The sequence below is a fragment of the Dermacentor variabilis genome, chromosome 1 (assembly GCF_050947875.1).
Source record: "Dermacentor variabilis isolate Ectoservices chromosome 1, ASM5094787v1, whole genome shotgun sequence".
Lineage (NCBI taxonomy): Eukaryota > Metazoa > Arthropoda > Arachnida > Ixodida > Ixodidae > Dermacentor > Dermacentor variabilis.
In genome coordinates this window covers 151804414-151828052 of record NC_134568.1, presented here as the reverse complement: position 1 = coordinate 151828052, position 23639 = coordinate 151804414, and the positions used below count along the sequence as shown (strand labels likewise).

Here is a 23639-nt window from a genome sequence, read left to right as displayed (position 1 = left end):
CTGCAGTCAACGAGAAGCCATTTCTAAATGCGAAGGAGGTGCGCAGTACTCTTGCCCTGGAACATGTAAGCGACAGCACGGTGCGGCGAAGGCTAAGGGAAGCCGCCCTCCGTAGTCGTATCGCTGCTCAGAAGCCCCTTCTCACAGTTGCCAACAAGACTGCTCGCCTAAAGTTCGCTGTCGATCACCGCAGCTGGAAGGTCGAGGATTGGAAATATGTCATCTTCTCTGATGAATCTACGTTCTCAAGCCGCTGGGACCAGCAGAGAAGAGTGTGGCGCATGGAGAATACGCGCTTCTCTCCGCAGAACGTCAAGCAGGTGGCCGCAAGTGGACGCACGTCAGTAAACGTGTGGGCGGCTATTTCGCGGGATGGCCTAAGTCCTATTGTAAGAATCCCTGGGAGATTTACGAGTTCTGCATATTGCACATTGCTGGAGCACGAGATGATCCCCTATGCTCTGAATGGTCCACACCCGGATGGGTATTATCTATTCCAACAGGACTTGTCTCCCGTTCACACAGCAAAGGTCGTGGCACGTCTTTTAGGCGAACTAGGGGTAAGGAGCTTGGAGTGGTGTGCGAAGGGTGCAGACATGAACATCATAGAACATGTTTGGGCACGTATGAAGGCTAACCTTTCAAGACTCTCCTTGGACTCGACGACCAGTGATGAACTGTGGGAAGCCATAAAGCGCGAGTGGAAACATCTTCAAGATGACAAAGCCTTCATCGAGGCTCTCTACGTGTCTCTGCCAAAAAGAATGGAGGCCGTCATTCAAGCAGGCGGAGCCATGACCCGTTATTAACGCATGAAGCCTGCAAGGAAAGGTCAAGCTGTAACACTGATGTATTGGGATACTTTTTGTGCGGATGAAAATTTTGTTACCATTAAGCAATCGTCTAATAAAACCTTTAAATTCACTGCTGCGTACAACTTTTCTTTGTTCACAATAACCGAGACATAGAAAAACACGCATAACAAAACAACCCTGCTTTTTCCTGCGTGCGAGCGCTATTACAGGCGCCACAGTATCACGCCGGTATCATTGCGATACGTTCCGCAAGTATGATAAAAAGAGAGCTAGAGATATTTTGCGCTCAACTACAGACAGCACGGTCCACGCTCTGCATGACATAACCGCCTTATCATCGCTAGCGCCCGGTGACACGCAATCAGCTGCCATTACGCAGTAACGCTAGTGAGGCGGGAGTGCCGACAGTTGGCGGAACCGCGGCGCCCTTTCCACTTTGTTTCCTACAGCGGCCGCAACGCATCGCCCCACGTCGGTTTCGAGGCTATTTCCCACGCGCTCGCGTGTTCCTGCTCATATTGCTCACGATAGTACACCAAAGAAGAAGCATGTGCATGCTGCGATAAAGCTAGGGAAACAATGGAACATGTTTTATTAGAATGTGAAAATGTCTACCCAGCTGTCGGTTTAGTCTCCTCTGGCCTCCTTGAAGCCCTTGTGTTCAGCGATAGCAGGGGGAAAGTAAACATGTCTCCAATAGATTAGTAAGAGGCAATTGGAGGTTTGGTGTCAGACCACAAACAGAGGTATAGAGAAACAAAGTTCCCATTCATGGTTAAGAAAGTTTGATGCTGGAAATTCTTTGTGTGTGTGTGTGTGTGTGTGTGTGTGTGTTTTAAGAGGGGTAGGTCATTAGGCAAAATAAGAACCAGAGCTTGGTGGTGCAGCCTGCCATGCTGTTTCAAAGGGGACACGCATAGCATCCATCCGTCCATCTGTCCATGGCAGTGGCAGTGCCAGCCATATGGGGGAAAGAAAAAAAGAAAGGAACCAGAAAGCTCATTTTCGTGCATCCGTGGCTGCACGGTAGTGAGGAAATAAACGCTTCTTGCAGATAGAATGGATTTAAATTGCACTACGTTGGTATGCGCACGCTGCCTCTGAAACTGCAATGCGTTCAAGGCATCCGTCGTACTCACTAGTAGTCAGTAACTCTGCTTGGTATAATTTGTATACACCTGCACTTGTGTGCGTGCGTGCTTGCTTGCATGTGTGTAATCATGTTTCGGCTCTAAGCACTCACACAAAGCTTCGCTCTATGTAGATTCGAACTCATTGGATCTGTGGCAATTTTTGTCAACTAGTTCATTTTCCTAATGTCCTGAGTGAATATAAATGATACATACCGTAAATGTAACACACCTTTTACCAATAATATTGTGCATAACAATTTTTTGAAATATAAGTACTGACAAAATGTTGGACTTACTTTTTTTTTCTGGGAGGTATTGAGGAATTAGATTTATTCATAAAACCAATAATAAAGGAACATTTCTGTGGTAGTGTTGTACGTCGTAATTATTCCTATGTATTATAATCTGTTTGCAGTGCCATGCAGCTTTTAGTAACAAGATTGAGGATGTGTCCAAGAGTCTGAGCAACATCACACAGGCTTTGCGGCTGCACAGTTCAAAGCCACACCTGCCTAACAGGTCTCAGTCAAGCTGGGAACTACTTTCGTGAGCTAGCAGGTAGTTCCATTGGTGCCAGTTCAGCAGTCTGTGGTGTATGTGTTTCCAGGGATATATTTTCATGAGTTCATCTCCTTCTGTTCATATCTTTTACTCTTTCAGATTTATATTTTGTTCCATGGGTGTTTTCATGTTGCATTCATGAATATGTTGTTTTAAGATGTGTGGACACTTGGCTTGACTTATGGACTCTTGCAGTTAGGTTTCAGCCAAAGAAATTCTACTTTATTTCAGTATGAGCAGTGATGGAAGTTAAAAAAAGAAAAAGGGCACTGATGCCAATCTCATCACCTTTTATTTGAACCCAATTGCAGGGTTTCTGTTGCAGGAAAAATGATTTAACATAGCCCTTTGGGCATTAGCCTATTGTAGTGTTCTGCCCTGAGGCACCAAATGTGCATGCAAACTGTGCCAGTTGCGCATGTGCACTTGGTACTTCAGGAAAGTGGACAGTGGTAATGCATTGCCCTTTTGCTATGTTAAAGGGTCATGTGATGGTTGCGTAGCATTTTTCATTGCAAAAGAGCCAGGTGTTTCACATTACACTACTTGATCAACGCTGGCTCTATGTCTTATTGATGCAATACAGTACCACAACCTTAGCTCTTCTTTTACAGTTCTGCCATGTCATGGCATGGAATTTTCATTTATTGCCTTTACTGCTCTGTCTTGCAAAAAGGGCCAAGGTGTTTTTGAGATTCAGTGTGGCTGTTTGTTTTTGTTGGTTTTATTTCTGTGAAGCCATTTGTTGGGAGCTACTAACTTCTGGCTACAGAGTGCAGATCATTGTTTGTATTCCCGCCACATGTTGCTGTTAACCAGTAACTTCCCAGCAGCAGCTTCTCATCTTCAGAATGCATTTCATCTGCTTCAGGAGGCATTTCTTTTTTAAATTCCAGGGCAGCTTTCCTGCTACAGTTTTTTTTTCTGCACATTTATGGTTGTGAAGTTGAGGCCAAGATAAAATACATAAATACTAGAGACACATTATCTGTATGATGCTATAAGCAGCTACATGTAAACTTGGTTACTGAAATAGTAATAGCAGCATGTGGTGGATTTATTTTTGAATGTACACTATGTATATCTTGTATACAGATTTAGGCGCAAACAAGCATGTTTACTTTCTGTGGCTACGAAGCTTTTCGCTCCATTTAAGTGGTCTAGTTCTTGATGAACATGCTTGACATATCCATCGGCATGCAGCAACTTCCTGTTACTGTAAAGGGGCTATCTTGTTTTTTTCTTTCTTGCATGCCCCATTGCTGGCAAGGTTATGGTTGCTTGTTTTGTCCATACCAGTGCAAAACGTTCTACTCTTCACATCTAAAAAAGCATGAGGTGATGTTGCATTTAATTTGGCAAAGGCTATGGCATGTGTAGAAAAAAGAAAGATATATTCTGTATTGGTTACTTAGTCCCACACTTAATATCTTACGGGATATGTTGAGATGCAGTTAGGAACAGCCTATTCATGTGAAGTCGACTAGTGCTTTTTTTTGTACAGGGAAAAGGATAAAAAGAGGGAACATGACTCTTCACTTCGTGAAAGTAGCTGCAGTGTATGCGTGTGCAACTGAATGTAGCAGCCCTGCTGCAGCATTTGACATCACTGTTTGCAAATACTTTTCTAATATAGCTGCTCTTGGTATGATATATATATAAAATGTGCAGTATATATATATATATATACTGCACATTTTTCCCAGGTTTACTGTTCCAGTACAGAGTGATGCATCACTGGTTTATGTTTATATTCCACACATTCTACGTTGATTGTTGTGTTCCTGCATACTCATAGACTTGAGACTATGTACAATATTTCTGTCTAGTACGCACAGAAAGCTCATCCAAGTGTGTGGATTTGTAAAGTCAGGTGTATTATTTTATTGAACATTCTTTTTGGGGGTGAGGCAGGTAGGTGAGCTTGGAAAGGGAAACACATAAATTAAGTTCAACTGAATGTACCTATTCATTTTTTTTTATCATTGCGCACAATACAAGGCTTTCATGTTAGTGGCGTGAATATGCAGAGTGATTAGGGTTTGTATTATTTTGCCTTATATAGCACAATCAAACCTTTCTTTCTGAACACCTTTGCGAGGGTCAGCAAGGGAAAACTACAGATTTATTAGTCAGCCTGTCATTCAAGCCATCGAGGAGAGATGGCAAAGTGAGCAATCAAAAATTACATATTACATTGCTAAACGAGAAGAAAGGGGTTTAAACAAGGGGCCTGATTTTTTTAGTCATATCATAAGAAGCCAACAAACACTGACACCAAGGACAACAGAGGGGAAATTACGTGTGCTTAATAAAGGAAATAAAGAAATGATAAATTAATGGAAATGAAAGTAGATGAAAAAACAACTTGCCACAGGTGAGGAACGATCCCACGTCTTTGCATTATGCACTAGCATAATAGGAGTAATATAGTAGTAACACAAAGTAACAGATACTAATATAACAGTAACAGTAACCGATAGTAACACATACTAGTAGTATGTAACGCATAAATACCCCAGAAAGTGGATGGGAAGACTGTGCCACGGTAGTTCAATTGGTAGAGTATCGCATGCGTAATGCGAAGATATGGGATCGTTCCCCAGCTGTGGCAAGTTGTTTCTTAGTCCATTTTCAATTCCATTAGTTTATAATTTCTTTATTTAATTTATTATCATAAGTAATTTCCCCTATGTTGTCCTTGGTGTCAGTGTTTGTTGGCTTCTTATGATATGAATAGTATTTTGCTGAAACATTAGTGTTCACCTCTGATAGCTTTCAGTGTAGTTAGCAATTTCAGTGCATTCCCTTCACATACTGTACTACATAATGTAAGGCTGGCCTGTCTACAATAGGATCCTACTGTATCAGAGGCATGTTTTTGGCAAGAAACTTGAGCCACGAAATCTGGAAATTCAAGGTTCCTGAGTTATTTTTTACAAACAGCTTTCTATATTCTCATTCCCTTGATGTACTACATAATGAAGGGCTGGCTTTATGCAGTAGGATCCTAATACATCAGAGGCATACTTTCTGCGAAAAAACTTAAGCCATGAAGTCTGCAAATTTAAGGTTCCTGTGTTAGTTTGTATAAACAGCTTCCTGTATTTTCTTAATCCGATGGTTCACAACGAATTGACTTGCAAGCTTTTGCTGATAATTGCGGTATCTTCTGGACTTTGACTTGTTATGGGAAAATAATTTGATTTTAGGGAAACTGCTGCAGTGGTTGAAAGAAGGGAAAGGATAATTCTGTGTACTGATTGTAAATGACGTTGTTAGAGCGATCAAAAATATTTATGTGCTGTGGAAAACGGTTCCCAGTAGTTTATAAGCTAGTGAGAATAACTGCTCATGCTGTGGCTTTGGTAGAAGTAGGAGCAGCATTTAGCAAGCAGTATTGTTTTGCCATATTGGAACTTCACGGTGGTGGTGGTCAGGTACTGCACATTGCATGCTTGAAGAATTTCAAGAGCTGAACCTTGAGCTTTTAATGCATTGCTCAAGAGATACAGAGCTGAAAGAAATCAAGCTCAATGTTTCAATGGTTTTCTGTACCCAGATAACAACAAAGTAGCCAAATTGTTTCAGTATTCTTACTTTGCATTCTTTGGTGAACTTGAGTCAGAAGTGTCATGCTGCAGGGATGCCAAGGTGCAAGTAGTATGCAGGGTGTTGCTACAGCAAGTGGAGGTGCATGTTTTGACAAAAAGTGTGACAACCGCAACCCCGCTGGTGCCATCAGCCGAAGTTAACTACACTTTGATTGGCTGACTTTTCCGTTGCGAGCTTCGTTGAGTCATTGCACTTGCAGAAATGGGGAGCGCCAGACCGGTTCGCGAGTGCCATGCGCAGGCGTCTTCAGCTCTCCAGTTATGGTGCGAAACGCAACGCCCTCCCGCAACTTCGAAGAACACTGCCGGCGAGTTAACGGCTCGCGTAATTCTTGGCTTCCGCTTGGGCTGCGATCTGCACCACCTGCACGAACGGCCGCGGAGACGTTGCTGATCGCCGCGTGTAGTCCCCAGCGCTGCGCGGTCGAGCAGTTTCTAGCCACCTTAGCGCAGTGTGCGTTAGCGCGGGCCAAACTTACGCGAGCCGCCGTGTGCACATCTCTGCTGTGTCTTGGAGTAACAACTGAGGTGCCCCTGCGCCCAAGGCGGGCTTCATTTTAATGGCTGCAATGTGGAAATTGATATATGAGGAAAAGAGCGTGTGAATCTCGCTCTGTCTACATTGGTCGGCCGTAAGTACCAGCGTGGTCGTGGGGGCGCATGTCGCGCTCGCCTTTTTTCTTTTTTTGATGTAACTATGACACTCCCTCCGCTGAAGCGCCATGTATGTACCATTTGTTCATGTTTGGGTGTGCGGATTTTTGCACCTTCATGATGACACACACGCTTTGGTGGTCAGCTTTGTTCTCGATTCTTCTACTTTTTGTCGGTGTAAATAAAGAGAAGCATTTCCTTGAAACGTGCCATGTATCATTGTATGTTCGAATTAATGCGCCTGCGCATCATTCGAGGCTGACTTCCTGTGGCTCTAACCTGAGACTGATTGAGTGGCCTTGTCTGAGATAAAAAAAATTATGCAGATCCCACGCACTGTGGGAATCGATGTAAGTGAAGCTTTCTGTGCTGAATGGTGAGGCTCAAAGCTGGCGTCAAATGCTCGTAGGAACACAAAAGAAGGGCTCAGAGAACTAGAAAGGAACTCGTTGGTTGTACATTGCAAAATTGGTTTCCAGCAGAACGTTAATAGTCCAGCGTGTGTCGTATCTTCCTGTCCGTTTCGGAACGTTCTGCGGGAAACCAATTCTGCTTTCTGTGCTGTTTGCTTTGATTTGACGATAATTAGCGGTGATGTTGACGGTGAATATTTTAATTTCTTCAACGTTTTGTTCAACACGAGAGTGGTGAGTTGATGTTAAGCGTTACCTAGCGTGTACCACTGCCGTTTGTCTGCGTAGTACACAAAACACAAAGGGAGAGGTGTTTGCTTGAGGCGTTGTGCGCCATATTTCATGACCTCTGAGAGGGTTGAGCATTCCCATTGCCTCACATGGCACATCGCTTCGAAGCAGAAGCATTAAACATGGATTATGGGGCTCTACCTGCCGAAACCACAATCGGATTATGAGGCAGGCCGTAAGGGCGCACTCCGGATTAATTTTGGCACCGTGGTGTTCTTTAACGTGTCCCTATTATAAATCTAAGTGCGCGAACGTTTTTTATTTCGCCTCTGTCGAAATGCGGCTGTCTCGGTCAAATCCGCGACCTCGAGCGATGCCATAGCCGCAAAGCTATCGCAGCGGGCACAGAAGTGTTGATTTGACGTGCGACCGCTTCCGTTGTGTCGCCTAGCCCCTGCGGTGCGCTTTAATTCGGCTCTGCTTCTGCACGCCCTGCGTGAGTTGTCCGCTAGACATATCTGCATTGTTTTATTTTTCAGAAATAGCACAAACGCACTGTACCGTACCTTGAACTTGTTTATCCAGCGTTTCCTTGCCTTTTCACGTCACGTCTCCCCCCCCCCCTTTTTTTTTTATTTGTATGGGAACTGTGTGGGTAGCAGGGGCGTAGCCGGGGGGGAGGGGGCTTATAGGGCTTCAGCCCCCCCCCCCCCCCGAAATGTTTTCGTGTTGTCCATGCGCCGCCGGCCAAAACAATCCCAGGCGCCGGAAATCATGCTCGATTTTGTCTAGAATGACCTTTTCACGCTCGAAAAAAACATTTTAGCGCGAACATTGCGAAATCGGGCTGGATTTCGCGGCAACGCCCATGCACCGGGAGTCGCATATCGTAACGCAAGGAGCTCCATCCGAGCACAAAGTTCCAAAGGCGTGGCGGCGGGCTTGTCGCGGCATCTCGCTGAGGCCGCGGAATCAGGAGCGCTTGGATTTCAATTCTGACACTTTATGGGTATAAAGTTCTAATAAACTTTTGAAGCGAAAGGTGCATTGATATTTCCAAAGTCGTGCTTTAGATTTTCAATTTCGGAACTTTGTGGGCTTAATGTTGTTATAAACATTTGACGCCAAAGGTGCGTTGACATTTCTAAAGTCATAGATCGGAACATACAACGAGACAAGCCAAATCAAAACACTATCAGATAAGTTGACAAAACACGCAGCGAGATTCGATGAGATGAAGCGTTGTGGTGGTTCATTTGTGCCGTCATGTCGCATAAACAAATATCAACGTTTTTTTTTCACCGAGGCGAAAGCATCCATGTCAAGACACTAAAGCCAGCCAGGGTAACTACGTTCTTATTTATTTTTTCTACTTTGACTTTTATTCGTGAGGACACATTGAGCCTCTTAATTTTTTTTATTCTCGCTACGCTACCCGCGGGCTGCCAGAGCCAGCCAGAGCGCATGCGTTTTTCTTGTGTTGCCCCGAAACCACCGCGCGGCGTACTTCGGTGCGCGTGTGGTTTTCTCTGGCCGAGTGAATTTTCGCCTGGCAGAGTTTTGGACGCCTTCTGGCTAGCAGAGTGAGAAAAAGAAGCAATAGTCGCTCACCGCCATCACTGTGAAGACTTGACGGATTACACCGTGTTCGCTTGAGCGCAACTTCTCCGGTAAGTCTTGTCCCGCCGGTGTAAAATACCGAGCACTATGCGTATTGTTCTCGGTGGATCAAGCGTCTCACGTTTTCTTCCGATATTCGTTCGGTAGCCACATTAGGTGCCCAAAGCAGGCATTGGATTGTGGCCAACATACTCTCCTTTGCCTTTCTTTTTTTTTTTTCATTTCGGTGCCCCCGTCCCACAAAAGAAAAGAAGAAGATACATTGTTGCGGCACAGCGAATTGTCGCATGGTGACAGTTTACTTCTTTTGCGGAAAGTAATGGGCCACGGCACGCTTCGGTTGCCGGATACTATTATTATACTATTGTGATAGCAATTACATGAAGACTCCAGGCGCATTCCTGCTGTCGCCGTCGCCCTCATGTTTCGTATGAAGTCTCAGGGCAATAACGTCGTGACTCCGCGCCGCATGCTGTATGTGCGAGTGAAAGAGTAGGGGGGGGGGGGGTGGAATGTGTGAGCCGACGATGGTGGCTCAGTCTTGCGTGCGCAAAGGAGAAAAGCGGGGAGCAAGCGCACCGCCTTCCGTCGCACGCGATACATCGGATGGAGTGGATGGAAAAGGGGGGGGGGATCTAGGATTCTGTGAATCTGTGATTGCGCTACATGTTTATTTGCCTTGCTTGACGCATTCTATATAGTCACTTTTTCTTAGATGCGTAGATTTATTGGAGACTTATACGTATATTTAAATATCTTGTTGCGAGGTTTTGTGTATACGTGCAGTGAACTTTGTTTCCAGTGACACCGTTTTGGCGTTTATCAAGCATTATCTTCGAATTTGTATATTCCAATGTATCTTCCTATTTCTAATGTACGAGGGCGAGTCAAATGAAAGTGAGCCAACCCACCCCGCGCAATAATGATTCGGTTCATTATCTGCTAGGCATGCGCGTCGCACACATGCATCTCTCATTCACAAAAGTGACACGCAAGTGTGAGTATAAATGTTCTTTAATGCTCTCATACATTGGGTTGAACATGGTTACGTGACATAATTGACGCTCAAAATGTTGAACAGCGTGGTGTCGTGAGGTTTTTGACAGCTGAAGGTGTTTCCTAAAGAGAAATTAATCGCCGTGTGGCTGCCGTGATGTTGACCATTGCATTTCATTGGCCACGGTGAAGCATTGGAGCAAACGGTTGAAAAAGGACATGACAGTTGCGAAGACGATCCAAGACCGAGCCAAAGCCATCGTGCAATCACCCCCAACACAAGTGCAAAAGTTGATGAACTGATGAGAAAAGAACGGAGGATAAATATCGATGAACTGGCAGAGCGTGTGAACATCAGTCGCGGTTCGGTTCACACCATAATTCATGAACATCTCGGTCATCGGCTCTTGTGTGCGCAATTGTTGCCCAAGATTTTGAACCACCGCCAGAAGGTTCTGCGCTGCCTTGACTCATCTGATCCGGTATCACGAGGGTGACGACTTCTTGTCTGCAATTGTGATCGGGGACGAACCATGGTGCCACTACTACGAGCCTGAAACACGACGGCAAAGCTTACAGTGGAAACATTCGAATTCACCGCCCCCAAAGGTCGTCATTTCCGCCGGAAAGGTGTTTACTATTTTTAGCTCGGGCCCAACTCCGACGCGGCTTATTCAAATAAATGTAAAACGCAGAAACGCTTTTCTGAGATAACCCCTAGGTCACTTTAAACGGAATTTGTTGAATTTGAGCAAGTTAACTTCTAGTATCTGTTGGCATAGAGTTTCCTGCAGAAATTACTAGAGGGAACTCTGGCGCTAGTGTCTACGGGAATTGCAATGGGAGCGGTTGTCCCAGTATGGGAATTATGGGAAGTACATGGATTTGCCTAAACTTCGTCCTTTTGGCTTCAAACGGCTTTGTAACTTTGTAAACTCGTCATTTTCAGCAGTATATCGCGCAATAAATAATTAAATAAACATCATTAAATTTGCCCGACGGCAGGATTCGAACACAGGGACTCTAGCACAGAAGCCTGATACTGAAACCATTAAGCCGCGGGCGCATGTATCGACAAGCGAATGAAACACCCTTATGAATTTATCGCAGGCATGCCAGTGCCTTGAGACGCTTGGCGCGTTTCGATTTGGCCACCTAGACAAGCTCAATCGTTGCAATTAATAGCAATTGTACACGTTCCCGGCGTCTTCTGCACTTCGAAGAATATAGATTGCGCAGAAATATACGACAATAAGATTTATATAGCGTAATATACAAAGCCACCCGGACGTTTGAATCCACAAGCACGAAGATCAGACAAATCCATGTACTTCCCATCATTCCCATGCATAGAGTTTCTATTGTAGGAAACTCTATGTTCCCATGGTAGGACAACGACTGCAGCGCCAGAGTTCCCTCTAGTAATTTTTGTAGGAAACTCTATGTCTGTTGGAAGCGGAAGTTCGATATAGGGCCTGAATTTTGTTGAAAATATTTAGAAAAATTTGAAAGTGCGAAAAAAATAGAAGCACGACGTTTACAAACTAAAAGCTCTTCATCAAAAACAGATGTCGCGATTCTTCAAACGGCATCTATTATAAGAGTCAAAGCGGACAAATTCGGTATGTCAAGTTGTATCTTACGTGAATTAGTTACATAGTGCACAAGGGTTCTGCAAAAGCCGTATTTCGATAATGCTTAATTGTTTGAGATTCATTTGTAACATATCAAGTTTGTCCGCTGTAGATGTACCATTAGGTGCGATTCACAGAATTGTGATATTATTTTTCATTGTTGAGTTACAGAGTTTTAAACGTGATAGTTTCGTTTTCTAAAAATTTGAGATTTGTGCCAATCTTTAATAAAAAATTGACAACCTAAATGAAAAATTCGAAACCAGAAGGCAGTAGAATATAAGGTTTTCTTTTAAACGCAACAAACCTCAGCAAATTTTGTGCAGTGGTTGCCGAGAAAAACTAATTCACCTTCTACATGTATTTAGATAGGAGCATCCGAGATAAAGCTTCCTCTTAAGAGGAAGCTTTAGCTCGGGGGCTCCTATCTAAATACATGTAAAAGGAGAATTCGTTTTTCTCGGCAACCACTGCAGCAAATTTGACGAGGTTTGTTGCATTTAAAAGACAAACTTAAAATCTAGTGACTGTTGGTTTCGAATTTTTGAGTTAGATTTCCAATTTGTCATTAAAAATTGGCAAAAATCGAAAATTTTCAAAAAACGAAACTATCAAGTTTACAACTCTGTAACTTAACCACTAAAAATTATAATACAATTCTGTGAATTGTATCTAATAGTACATCTATAGCGGACAAAATTGATATGTTACACATGAATATAAAAAAATTTAATCATAGGGAAATAAAGCTTTTGCAAAACCGTTGTAACCTACGTAACAAATTCACGTAAGATGTAAAATGACATATGTAATTTGTCCGCTTTGAATGATCTAATGGATGCCTTTTACAGAACCGCGATATCGTTTCTTGATGCAGAGCTATGAATTTGTAAACTCCGTGCTTCTATTTTTTTCAAACGGTCAAATATTTGAAAATCGTTTTAAGAAAATTCAAGCCCTAAATCGAAATTCCGCTTCCAACAGTCACTAGAATTTAACTTTCTCTTTCAAATGCGACAAATTTCATCAAAATAGGTCCAGGGGTTATCTCATAAAAACGTTTTTGCGTTTTACATGTATTTGAATAGGCCGCGTCGGAGTTGGGCCCGAGCTAAAGCTTCCTCTTAAGGAGGAGACCAAGCTGCAACGTGAGCCCCCCCCCCCCCCCTCCCCGAACGAAATTTCTGGCTACGCCACTGGTGGGTAGATATGCAAGGGGCGAAATAAATTTGGTCACCCGTGATTCTTAATCTCTGCTCATTCGAGGATTTTTTCAAAGTACGAAATGCAGAAAGTGCCATTTTTTGTCCGTCGCATTGCACTTTCTGTAAAAATGGCGAGCCAGCGCCCCTGGATCACGGGGAGAAAAAATTCGCCGACTATTACGATACCCTATAATGAGAAATTTGAGCGAAGCTCAACACGTGTTTTCATTTCGTGGTATACTGGCTGGCGTGGACATTGTCTCGCGCGCCACGTTGCAAACGGAGCGAAGCGTGGCGCGACTGCCTCATTCATCGGGAGATCGCGAGAGGCAGTGCATGGGTGACGCTGTGGGCGCGATTCACAGCAGCAGACCTCCGCTCATGCAGCGCCTTGTTTTCATAAACAGGTTTTTTTTTTAGCTGCACCAATTTTTTTAAGAGTGCCTATGGCAGATACCACAAATTCTAATCCCTGATCTAGATTACTCGATGAGGCGGCCATTACTTTTACGAGAAATCAAAATGTTCAATTGACTAATTAACATAATCATGCTAATTAAAATTTTAATTAATGACTTTACGCCACATATTTCAATCTGCGAATTATAGCCGGTGAGTTCGCAAAGCGTATCCACTTGGAACGAATGCTCTGGACAGCACCAGTTCCGACGTATTAATTTTCGAAGTGTCCGACGAAATGCATTGGCATCTCAATTCTTAGATTGAAATGTGTGGCGTAAAGTAAGTAAAAGTTAATTATCGTAATTACGTTAATTCAATCGAACATGTCGATTTCTCGTAGAAGTAATGGCCGCCTCATCGAGTAATTTAGATCAGTTGTTAGAATTGTGTTACCTGCCATAGGCAATATTTAAAAAAATTGGTGCAGCCAAAAAAAAAAAAAGGCCTGTATAGTATCGTTGGACGCGCGCTACTCAGTCGCCATCTTGTATCCATCGTAGCCACAGAGCGGCACTGCGAAACCAAACGATGCCGAACGTCTCGGCAACTCGCGGCAGCTACTGACACGGCACGATTTGCGTGGCAAGCGTGTGCGGCTGTGTGTCGGCTCGGGATTTTCTGCGGCATGCCATAATTCAAACTTTGTTTCACACGCAATCTGATACGCAGCAGGGCGCGCAGTCTCGATCGATATTGCTTCGACCGAGCTTTGGAATTTGATGATGGATATCTCGAATTAGGTGCGACTTTCAAGATTTCTGTAAAAGATAGGTGTGCATAAAAATGTCACCGGCCTCCATATGAGCCATTTAGACAACTGCCCCCAAGGCACTAATAAAATAGTTAATGAGTTTTTGTATAGTAGTCTTCGGAAACTCACGGTATTAGCGGGAAAGTATGTGCGCCTTGCCTAGGAACTAGTCTGCAAGAACACCATGTTCGCTTGCTCATTACTTTTTCATAAAAATATGCTCTCTCTCTCTCTCTCTCTTTATATATATATATATATATATATATATATATATATATATATATATATATATATATATATATATATATATATAATAAGCACAGTACCCAATTGACTGATTTCATGGCCGCGTGAAGTTGACAAGGTGGCCGTGTAACTGCAGTAATGCATAGAAATGCTCATTCTTTTTTTCGGTTCAGTCGTGTGCTTGCCGCCCAAGCCGGTGTAGCGAGCTGGATATTGTTGAGCATGATGTTTTCGTATGGGAAGCGCAATTTTACTTTCTAGCTTACGCATTTATTTGAGTCATTATTAATTGAGGTAAACTATTTAGCACCACCGCTGCTGCGTCTCGCTTGTCAGACCGCTAACGCACGCCGCAGTAATCGTCGGTGTTCAGCATGCGGCGCGCACTGCACCGCGCGAGACCCTTAGCAATTGGTTAATCGAGCGTCGACCTTATAATCGACAAAGCCGAGACTCTATCCCGGCTGACGCGCCTTTGTTAACTTACGTATTTGACCCTTTACAAAGGCACACATCGCCGCCATTGCTACCTGTTTTCGATCATACGTAAAGACAAACACTTCCAACAAACTATACACAAACCATCACTTCGACTGAAAAAACGAAAGGAATCACTGAAGTGAGCTTCTGCTCACTATGACTATTGCTATGGAGAAGCCAGCTTCTAAGGACACTTATCGGGGAGTTGTTCTGGCTGGAAGGCACACGGCGAAGCCAAACTTTCTCTCGACAGCTAGAAAACCTACATTGCTGTTTCGTACACTTCTAGAGACGACTTTTGTTCTGCTGCATCCCTCACCAAGTGCAGCCTCTGGTGTCGACAGTTGCAGGACTGGTCTTTGCCTCTCATCTTGCGTTGACACTCCTCGCTAACAGCATTGCTACAACGCGTACTCATAGCGAGAGAATGAAGCACCTTTGTGCTGTAGGGGTTGCGGTTACATGACGAGCTTGTAGTCGCTAAATAAATGAATAATTCTGTGGTTTTACATGCCATAACCACAATCTCATTATGAAGCACGCCGTAGATAGGAGACTTCGGTATTCACTTTCACCACCTGGAGTTCTTTAACTTACCCCTGAATCTATGCACACGAGCTCCTCTTGTGCATCTCGTGGCCATCGAATTGTGGCCGCTGCGGCCGGGATTGAACCTGCGCCCTTGTAGTCGCTTCAATCAGAGGTTTTCAGGCACTGACGAATGTGAGTCTGCGTGCAGCTTTCATGGCCGGACACAGCCACGGTGGAACGCAAAAGCGGATGTATTCTCGCGTCCCAGCCGGTTGCGCACACGAGTCGCACCAAACGGCAGTCGTTCTCGAGGCAGCAAGTGAGAAAAATAATGAGCTGCGTAGCTTCATTATAGAACACGATTAGGCAACATCATTACGACGTCTATCCGATTTCCTTTAGCAGGCTGCGTACGACCACAGAAAATGAGACAGTGTCTAAAGTTGTCTGGAAACCATTGCAATGGGGCTGCTTTTAAGGGTCAGAAAGGGCCTTTAAGCGCAGGGAAGGTTGCATATTCATCGTCATCATCATCATCATCAGCCTACTTTATGCCACTGCAGGACGAAGGAGTCTCCCTGCGATCTCCAATTACACCTGTCCTGCTCCAACCGATTTCAACTTGTGCCTGCGAATTTCCTAATTTCATCACCCCACCTAGTCTTCTGTCATCCTCGACTGCGATTCCCTTCTCTTGGCACCCATACTGTAACCCTAATGGTTTGCCGGTTATCTAACCTACGCATTACATGGCCTGCCCAGCGCCATTTGTCAATGTCAATTGGAATATCGGCTATCCCGTTTGCTCTCTGATCCACACCGCTCGTTTCCTGTCTCTTAACGTTATGCCTATCAATCTTCGTTCCATCGCTTTTTGCGCGGTCCTTAACTTGTTCTCAAGCTTCTTTGTCAGTCTCCAAGTCTCTGCCCCATATGTCAACACTGGTAAAATGCACTGATTGTACACCTTTATTTTCAATGATAGTGGTAAGCTTCCAGTCAGGATATGACAATGTCTGCCATATGTTATCCAACCCATTTTTATTGTGTAAATTTCCTTCTCATGATCAGGGTCCCCTGTGAGTAATTGACCTAGGTAAACCTATTCCTTCACGGGCTCTAGAGGCTGACTGGCGATCCTGAACTCTTGTTTCCTTGCCAGGCTATTTAGCATTATCTCTGTCTTCCGCATATTAATCTTCAACCTTACTGTCACACTGTCTCTGTTGAGGTCCTCACTCATTTGTTGTAACTCAACCCCAGTGTTGCTGAACAGGACATGTGATCTGCAGACTGAAGATTGCTTAGCTATTTGCCGTTGAGCCTCACTCCTAAGTCTTGCCAGTTTAAAAGCTTGAATACTCCTTCCAAGCATGCAGATTGGAGAGATTCTCTCTTTGCCTGACCACTTACTGTATAGGTATCTTTCTACTTTGTGGAGAATCAAGGTAGCTGTGGAATTTTTGTAGATATTTTCCAAGATATTTACGTAAGCCTCTGTGACTGCTGATATCTCTTCTGAATCAAATGCCTTTTTGTAATCTATGAAAGCCGTATAGAGAGGCTGATTGTACTCTGCAGATTTCTCGATTACCTGATTGATAACATGGATGTGATCTATTGCAGAGCATCCCTTCCTGAAGCCAGCCTGTTCTCTAGGTTGACTGAAGCCAAGTGTTGTCCTTATTGGAAATTTGTGAATATTTTTTGCAATACTGGAAATAAGCTAATGGGTTTATAATTTTTCATCTCTTTAACGTCTCCCTTCTTGTGGATTAGTATAATTTTGGCATTCTTCCAGTTCTCTGAGACATTTCGTATAAAGGGCCGCAAGCTTTTCAAGCATGTATCCTCCATCTTTGATTAAATCGACGGTTATTCGATCTTCTTCTGCCGCTTTTCCCCGGTTAATGTCTTGCAAGGCCCTTCTAATTTCATGTTGTATATACTGTGGAAAAATGCTGCGACAGAACGCCACATTACGAAGCAAATTTTGCAGTGGTAAAAGTATCGACAGGCCAAAACAGTTTCATGTCATGCCGATAACGACCGATTTCTGGCGCACCTCGAAAGAACTCGTTGTTTTCATTCTGACGCGTTTCTAGGCTTCTCTTTTCGAACGCTTCTTGGCCTTTATACTTCGCTGTTTTTTCAGCGGAAATGGTGATCGTTTCGCCGTGCTCCTTTCGAGATAAAAATAGAAACGCAAGTGACGAGGCGCGTCGTCGTCGATACAGGCCGCCAAACATGATGCAGGAAGACTGCACCGCCATGCCGCCGTTTCAAATCTCGGCTTACGTCTGACGGTGACGGCTGCGAAGGCTGCGTCGGGGCCAGGCGCAGCGCTTATGTACTTTCAAGTGAGCGCGCTGCATTCGTAGACCCAGCCTTGCCTCTTTCGCGTTTTCCTGATATGTATAGCTTCTTCGGCGAAGAGAGCAGAGTTGAGCGTATGCCGGCAGAAGAGGCAGAGATGAGCACGAGCGCCGGCTCTTCCGCGATGTAGGGAACGCGCGCGCCAGCATTGCAAGCGCTCGCGCGTCGGCATTCTTGCCCTGGCCAAATGGCGCTGTGACTGCCCGACCTGCCGACTGCATCCGCTTATGCTTGTCCGTGATCGGAGGCGAAATTGTCGACGAGAACTGCATTGCGGCTTTATGTCTTGTAAAAGCGGCGCGTTATGTGTTGGGCACGAGTTGCTACGCTTGCAGTGACGGAGGTGCACGTTTGCGAAGTTGGAATAAACGAGACTATCGCGTCCTTAGATTATGAACATCTTCGGTGGCCCAGCGGCTAAGGTACCCTGCTGTAGAGCAGGGAGTTGCGGGCTCAATTTCCGGCCGTGGTGGCTGCGTTCGAATGGGGACGAAATGAATAATAATAATAATAAAACCAGCTCGTGTATCGCGTTTTGAGTGCACGTTAAAGAGGCGCCGCAAAAATCTGGAGCCCTCCACTGCGGCATCTGCAAAGGCTAGCCGTAAATGTTTCATGGACGTATGGTGGTGGTGGTGGTAAACTTTATTGAAAGGGGGAAGGCTGAGGGATCGGGCTCAAGTAAGGCCCTGGGCCTGCTTGGCCTTCTCCGCCCAGTCCACCAGTTCAAGCTGTCGGTCGACGTCCCCGGAACTGAGCCAGGCTGTCCAGTCAGTCTGACTGCTGACGGGGGACGAGAAAACGGGAGCGAGGTGCATTCCCACATTATGTGTGTGAGTGTTCCTGTTTGTGAACAGAGCCTACATTGGTCGCTTTCCTTGCCCCCTGTGATTTTGTTAATGAACTTTGGGTGTGGGTATGTGTTTGTCTGGAGTCGCCTAAACGCGACCGCTTGCGTTTCGTCGTGTTGCTTGGCTGGTGGTGGGAGCGCGCGACGCCTCAAGCGATACCTGTGGGCTATATCGTGATAAGTCTCGCAGGGTTCCTCGTGTCTCTCCTCCTCGTTCCCGCCGTCCGCATGCGCGGACGAGGCGCGGCGCGCGAGATCTCGAGCCAAACTGTGAGCCGACGCGTTGCCGGGCACAGCCGCGTGAGCGGGGGTCCACACGAGGGTTTTCAAGCCGCTTAGGGGCCGCCGCGTGAGGACATGGTACGCGTGTTTGGAAATTATACCGTGGACGAAATTGCCGATGGCCTGCTTGCTATCGCTGATGACGATATTCGCTTCCGCATGCATGGCCATGGCAATCGCGGTTTCCTCCGCTTCCACAACTCGGCCAGCCGTGATTGTTGTCTGTTCTGTCAATCCTCCGTTGTGATCCGCTACCACTGCGGTCATAAGGTCGCCGCGAGGGTGTCTCGCTGCGTCTGTGTAGACCACTCCATCTTGCGAGCCGTAGCGTCGCCAAATGGCTTCACTACGAGCCTGCCGACGGCCCTGATGGAACTCGGTGTCCATGTTGTCCGTATACAGTCGGCGGGTGTGGAAGAGAGTAGCCGCCAAAGGTCGATGCCCAGGAAAAGGCGCTGGAAGCCGAAAGTGCAAAGAAGAGGTGAGTTTGCAGCCGTCTCTCACTCAGGTCCGGCACATCGGAACATCGCAGAAGTCGAGCCAGGATTTCTCGGTCTGACCTCACGGGAGCAACCTGCGAAGGAATGGGAAGCTCCAGTTGCCATCGAGGTAAAAACCGTCGTGTTTAAGATTGACACTGTCGTTCCTCAAAAGATGCCGATGTCCGCTGTGATAGCGTGCTGCTGCCGCCGTGAGTTCAAAACCGGAGGAATCTGTGGCGTGTCCTGCATTCATTTTTCTTCTTTCTTTAATTTTTACTGGCGGACGAACTAAAATAATGAATGGAATCGTATAAGTTAGGCATTTGCGACTAGAAAGTTGTACAAATGGTGTACTGCGTCTGCTGTTACGATTTACAATCTTCCATAACAAAGGACGAAATGCTGGACGAGAATGATAATCTTCGGTGCCGGGATGCGCTGCACCAATCGTAGGTAATTGGTCACTGGGTGGAGCTGCCGTGCCTGGCGCGTTCACGCTAGGACTGTGGAGTGTAAGGGTATACGGCCTCAACTTGCGGAAATAAGCGCGCGCAAAGCCGCGCACTTAAAAACGCGCGCCGCGAAAGGCGCTTTCGCGGCAACAATTCTCTAGAATAACAGCTTGGGCTTGTTGGTTTTCCACCCTGGTGTTACCAGCGCAAAACGTAGACGGGACACGAGACGAGAAGACGATACCACAAGCGCTGCCGAAATAAGCGCGCCGCCTTGCGCGCGCTTATTTCCGCAATCGAATACGTACGTACCTTAACATCCGGACGGCGGTGTCAGCCAGTTTACGCATATTGCGCGCGTCGGGATCGCGGAGAATTCCGTCTGACACTAAAGTGAAGAGTGCTCCACGTCACTGGGTCGCTGTCTCGATGCGTTGACGTTTGTTTAGTGACGACGTCCCAATACGCAGAGGCTATATAAAGCGCGGCTAGCTAGCTTGAAAGTCTCACTGAGGGGTGCGACGATGGCAGCATGAATTACCTAGCAAACCGATGACAGTGCATTGTCCGAGAATCGCAACGGTGTAGAGATCGTTGCCCTGAGCCTGCGCAAGTGACGCGGCGCATTTATTCCGAATTCCCGGCCATGGTGGCAGGAGCGCCGTCTCGCCCTTCTGTCTCGCGATGCATTGTCGGGAATGTGCGTGGAAGCGTTGTTCCATGCAAGCACAGCTATATTTTTTTTTTCGGCACAAGGATGCCACATCCGATAGATATGGAAGCTTACCTTATAAAGCATAGTGGGGATAAATGCGTGAGATGATCGAGCTTCCGTAGCAGCATTTAATAATGAAATAGCACTTATTGAACGCGCGTGTCGGTAACGCATGACCAGATGCTGTGGAATGGCGTAGCGCATGCGTAAAGTACATACTTATGGGTGTTTCCTGAATAAACGACTAGTTATTAGTTCGTGTTCATATCGTCGTTTGTTTGTGTGCCTTCATTAAAGGCGGATATTCATAGAGGTATCTGTCTGAAGAAAAATATGCGCCGATCTCGAAGGCAGTGTAACCGTCTCAAAGCGCTAGCAGTCGCGAGAGAAGAATGCGAGTAACTGGCACGTTACGCACCTGCCAGAAGTTTTAAAGATCTAATTAGGTGCGAAAGAAGCATGTGTCCGATCGTGGCCTAATGGTTAGAGCACTGAAATACAGTGCTGGAAAACAGACGCTCGATGCCACCATCGGTCATGTATTTCTTTATATCATTATAGGTGGTATTCACCCACGTTTGCAGGCATCTAACGGAAAACTCTAGGTGTGTTGAGCGAGCGCGTCACTGTGTGCACGAAATCAAGAGTGTATAAAAAGATACGTGGTATAGAAACGTCACGTTGGTAAATCAGACGGGGCATGTGTGCGCGCGCAGCTGTCGAGACTTCACAATCGAAGTATGATGTCGCATACTTAGAGAGTTCGCGGTGCTAAATTGAATTGAATTCTGGGGTTTTATGTGCCAAAACCACGATTTGATTATGAGGCACGCGGTAGTGGGGGACTGCGGATTAATTTTGACCACCAGGGGACCTTTAACATGCCCCCAATGCATGGTACACGGGCGTTTTTGCATTTCGCGCCCATCGAAATGCGGCCGCTGCGGCCGTGATTTGATCCCGTGACCTAGTGCTTAGCAGCGCAACGCCATAGCTACAAAGCCACCGCAGCGGGTGTGGTGCCAAATTGTGGCCCAGTTTTTTTTTTTTGTGTGTGTGCGCCTTTTTAGTTAGCGCCGTGTCCACACCAAGTAATGCATACCAACTGGCTTCATTCAACATGTGCTTCTAATGACATCTTTGGATCGTTGCTGTGATCCTCCGAACCCGAGCTGAGCGATTCCGGAGGCACTCAGGGTCCAAATAGGATATATCTTGTGCCAACCGAACAGCCAGCTGCTTTTGGAAGAAATGAGACGGAAGGAAGCAAAAGCTGAACGGAACTTCCGGTATAACGCTGCCCATAGGCGCCGACTAGGGGAGGGGGGGGGGGGGAGGGGGAGGGGCCCGAGCCCCCTCCGAAGTTTTCTGGGGGAGGAGGCAAAAGACACCCCTCCCCCTCTACCCCCCTAAAGTGTACTTAGAAAGGTTATGTTACCCACATCATTTGAGGTTCCTTTGGAGTTGCCTCTACCTTTTCACTTATAATTTTATTGTGGATAAAACCTTACTGCATCATTGTCAGTGCGGACATGGACAGCTTTTAATTCATACTTTCGCTTTATTTCTGCAAATCCTGACAATAGAAGGACAAGCGCATTAGAAGCACCAGTGGCGGCTACCTCATCCGCGTTTTTAAAGCGACGCTATTTTTACCTCTTCGACTTTCCCACTGCAGCTGCTGCTGTCCGGCACGCCGCAAACGCCGGCCACGTCAGGACGTAGACGCCGCGTTGGGACGTCGTCGTGAAGTGGCCATGTCGCAAAAACTTAAAAAGGCATGCGCTGTCGGTGTTTTGTTTCATGAAATTTGTTTATGAGCTGTGATTCTCAAAATTCCGAGGATTAACTTTGCAAAGACTGTAAGACGAGGTATGCGCCACGTGGAGCGCCTGCGCCGTTGTAGTTCAGAATGATTATTCGACAAGCGACAACCGCACCGTCGACACTGGATTTTCTGCGACACGGGGCCCTTAGCGCTATCGCGTTAGTACGTGACAGGGGTGTGGCACAAAGTAAATACGAAGATTTACGCCACTTCGCATCTGCACAATGCCTTCTGGATGCCTAATGGGCGTCATCATCATTAGCCTGGTTACGCCCACTGCAGGGCAAAGGCCTCTCCCATACTTCTCCAACAACCCCGGTCATGTACTAATTGCGGCCATGCCGTCCCTGCAAACTCATCCGCCCACCTAATTTTCTGCCGCCCCCTGCTACGCTTCCCTTCCCTTGGGATCCACTCCGTAACCCTTAATGACCATCGGTTATCTTCCCTCCTCATTACATGTCCTGCCCATGCCCATTTCTTTTTCTTGATTTCCACTAAGATGTTATTAACTCGCGTTTGTTCCCTCACCCAATCTGCTCTTTTCTTATCCCTTAACGTTACACCTATCATTTTTCTTTCCATAGCTCGTTGCGTCGTCCTCAATTTCAGTAGAACCCTTTTCGTAAGCCTCCAGGTTTCTGCCCTGTAGGTGAGTACTGGTCTAATGGGCGTGACCCCTCACAAATGCTGTGCAGGAGCTGCCGCGCTAGTCTCCGTGCTCACCCGCAACAGCAACGACAGTAGAGAGAGGAGGTGGGGAGAATGTTAGCGAGGGAATAGAGCGAGAGGAGCATTTTTGTGAGCTACAACGCTACAACCCAGAATGGCGCCGAAGCGTGCACTTAGTGCCTACGAAACGAAGGCTTGCATAAAGTGTCGAGCACCCGCCGTGGTTGCTCAGTGGCTATGGTGTTGGGCTGCTGAGCACGAGGTCGCGGGATCGAATCCCGGCCACGGCGGCCGCATTTCGATGGGGGCGAAATGCGAAAACACCCGTGTGCTTAGATTTAGGCGCACGTTAAAGAACCCCAGGTGGTCAAAATTTCCGGAGTCCTCCACTACGGCGTGCCTCATAATCAGAAAGTGGTTTTGGCACGTAAAACACCAAATATTATTATTATTATTATTATTATAAAGTGTCGAGCGGAGCAAGAACAACAAACACAAGCGGAGCAGGCAAGGTAACATTTCACATCCCGTCAGGACTGTCTGTGAACGCAAACAGCGTATATAGGTTCGCCTACATCTGTCGGGGGTGCTCCCCCGAACCTCAATGAGTCTGTTCACCCCCCCCCCCCCCCCCCA

At 46.1% G+C, this 23639-nt stretch overlaps 1 protein-coding gene across 10 annotated transcripts in view; it reads left to right on the top strand.

The window, feature by feature from the left end:
* Positions 1–23639, top strand: part of LOC142586544 (uncharacterized) — a 135316-nt gene that overhangs the window by 92301 nt on the left and 19376 nt on the right. For 5 of the 10 annotated variants that reach the window (XM_075697665.1, XM_075697664.1, XM_075697661.1 and 2 more), the window contains one exon: positions 2364–4060. The exons of 1 other annotated variant lie outside the window; for it this stretch is intronic. In XM_075697665.1, coding sequence (XP_075553780.1) covers positions 2364–2498 — 135 coding nt within the window. In that variant the 3' untranslated portion in view covers positions 2499–4060. Of the gene's footprint in view, positions 1–2363; positions 4061–23639 lie in introns of those variants that run through there. 4 more of the 10 variants (XM_075697672.1, XM_075697671.1, XM_075697666.1 and 1 more) reach the window with 2 other exon arrangements.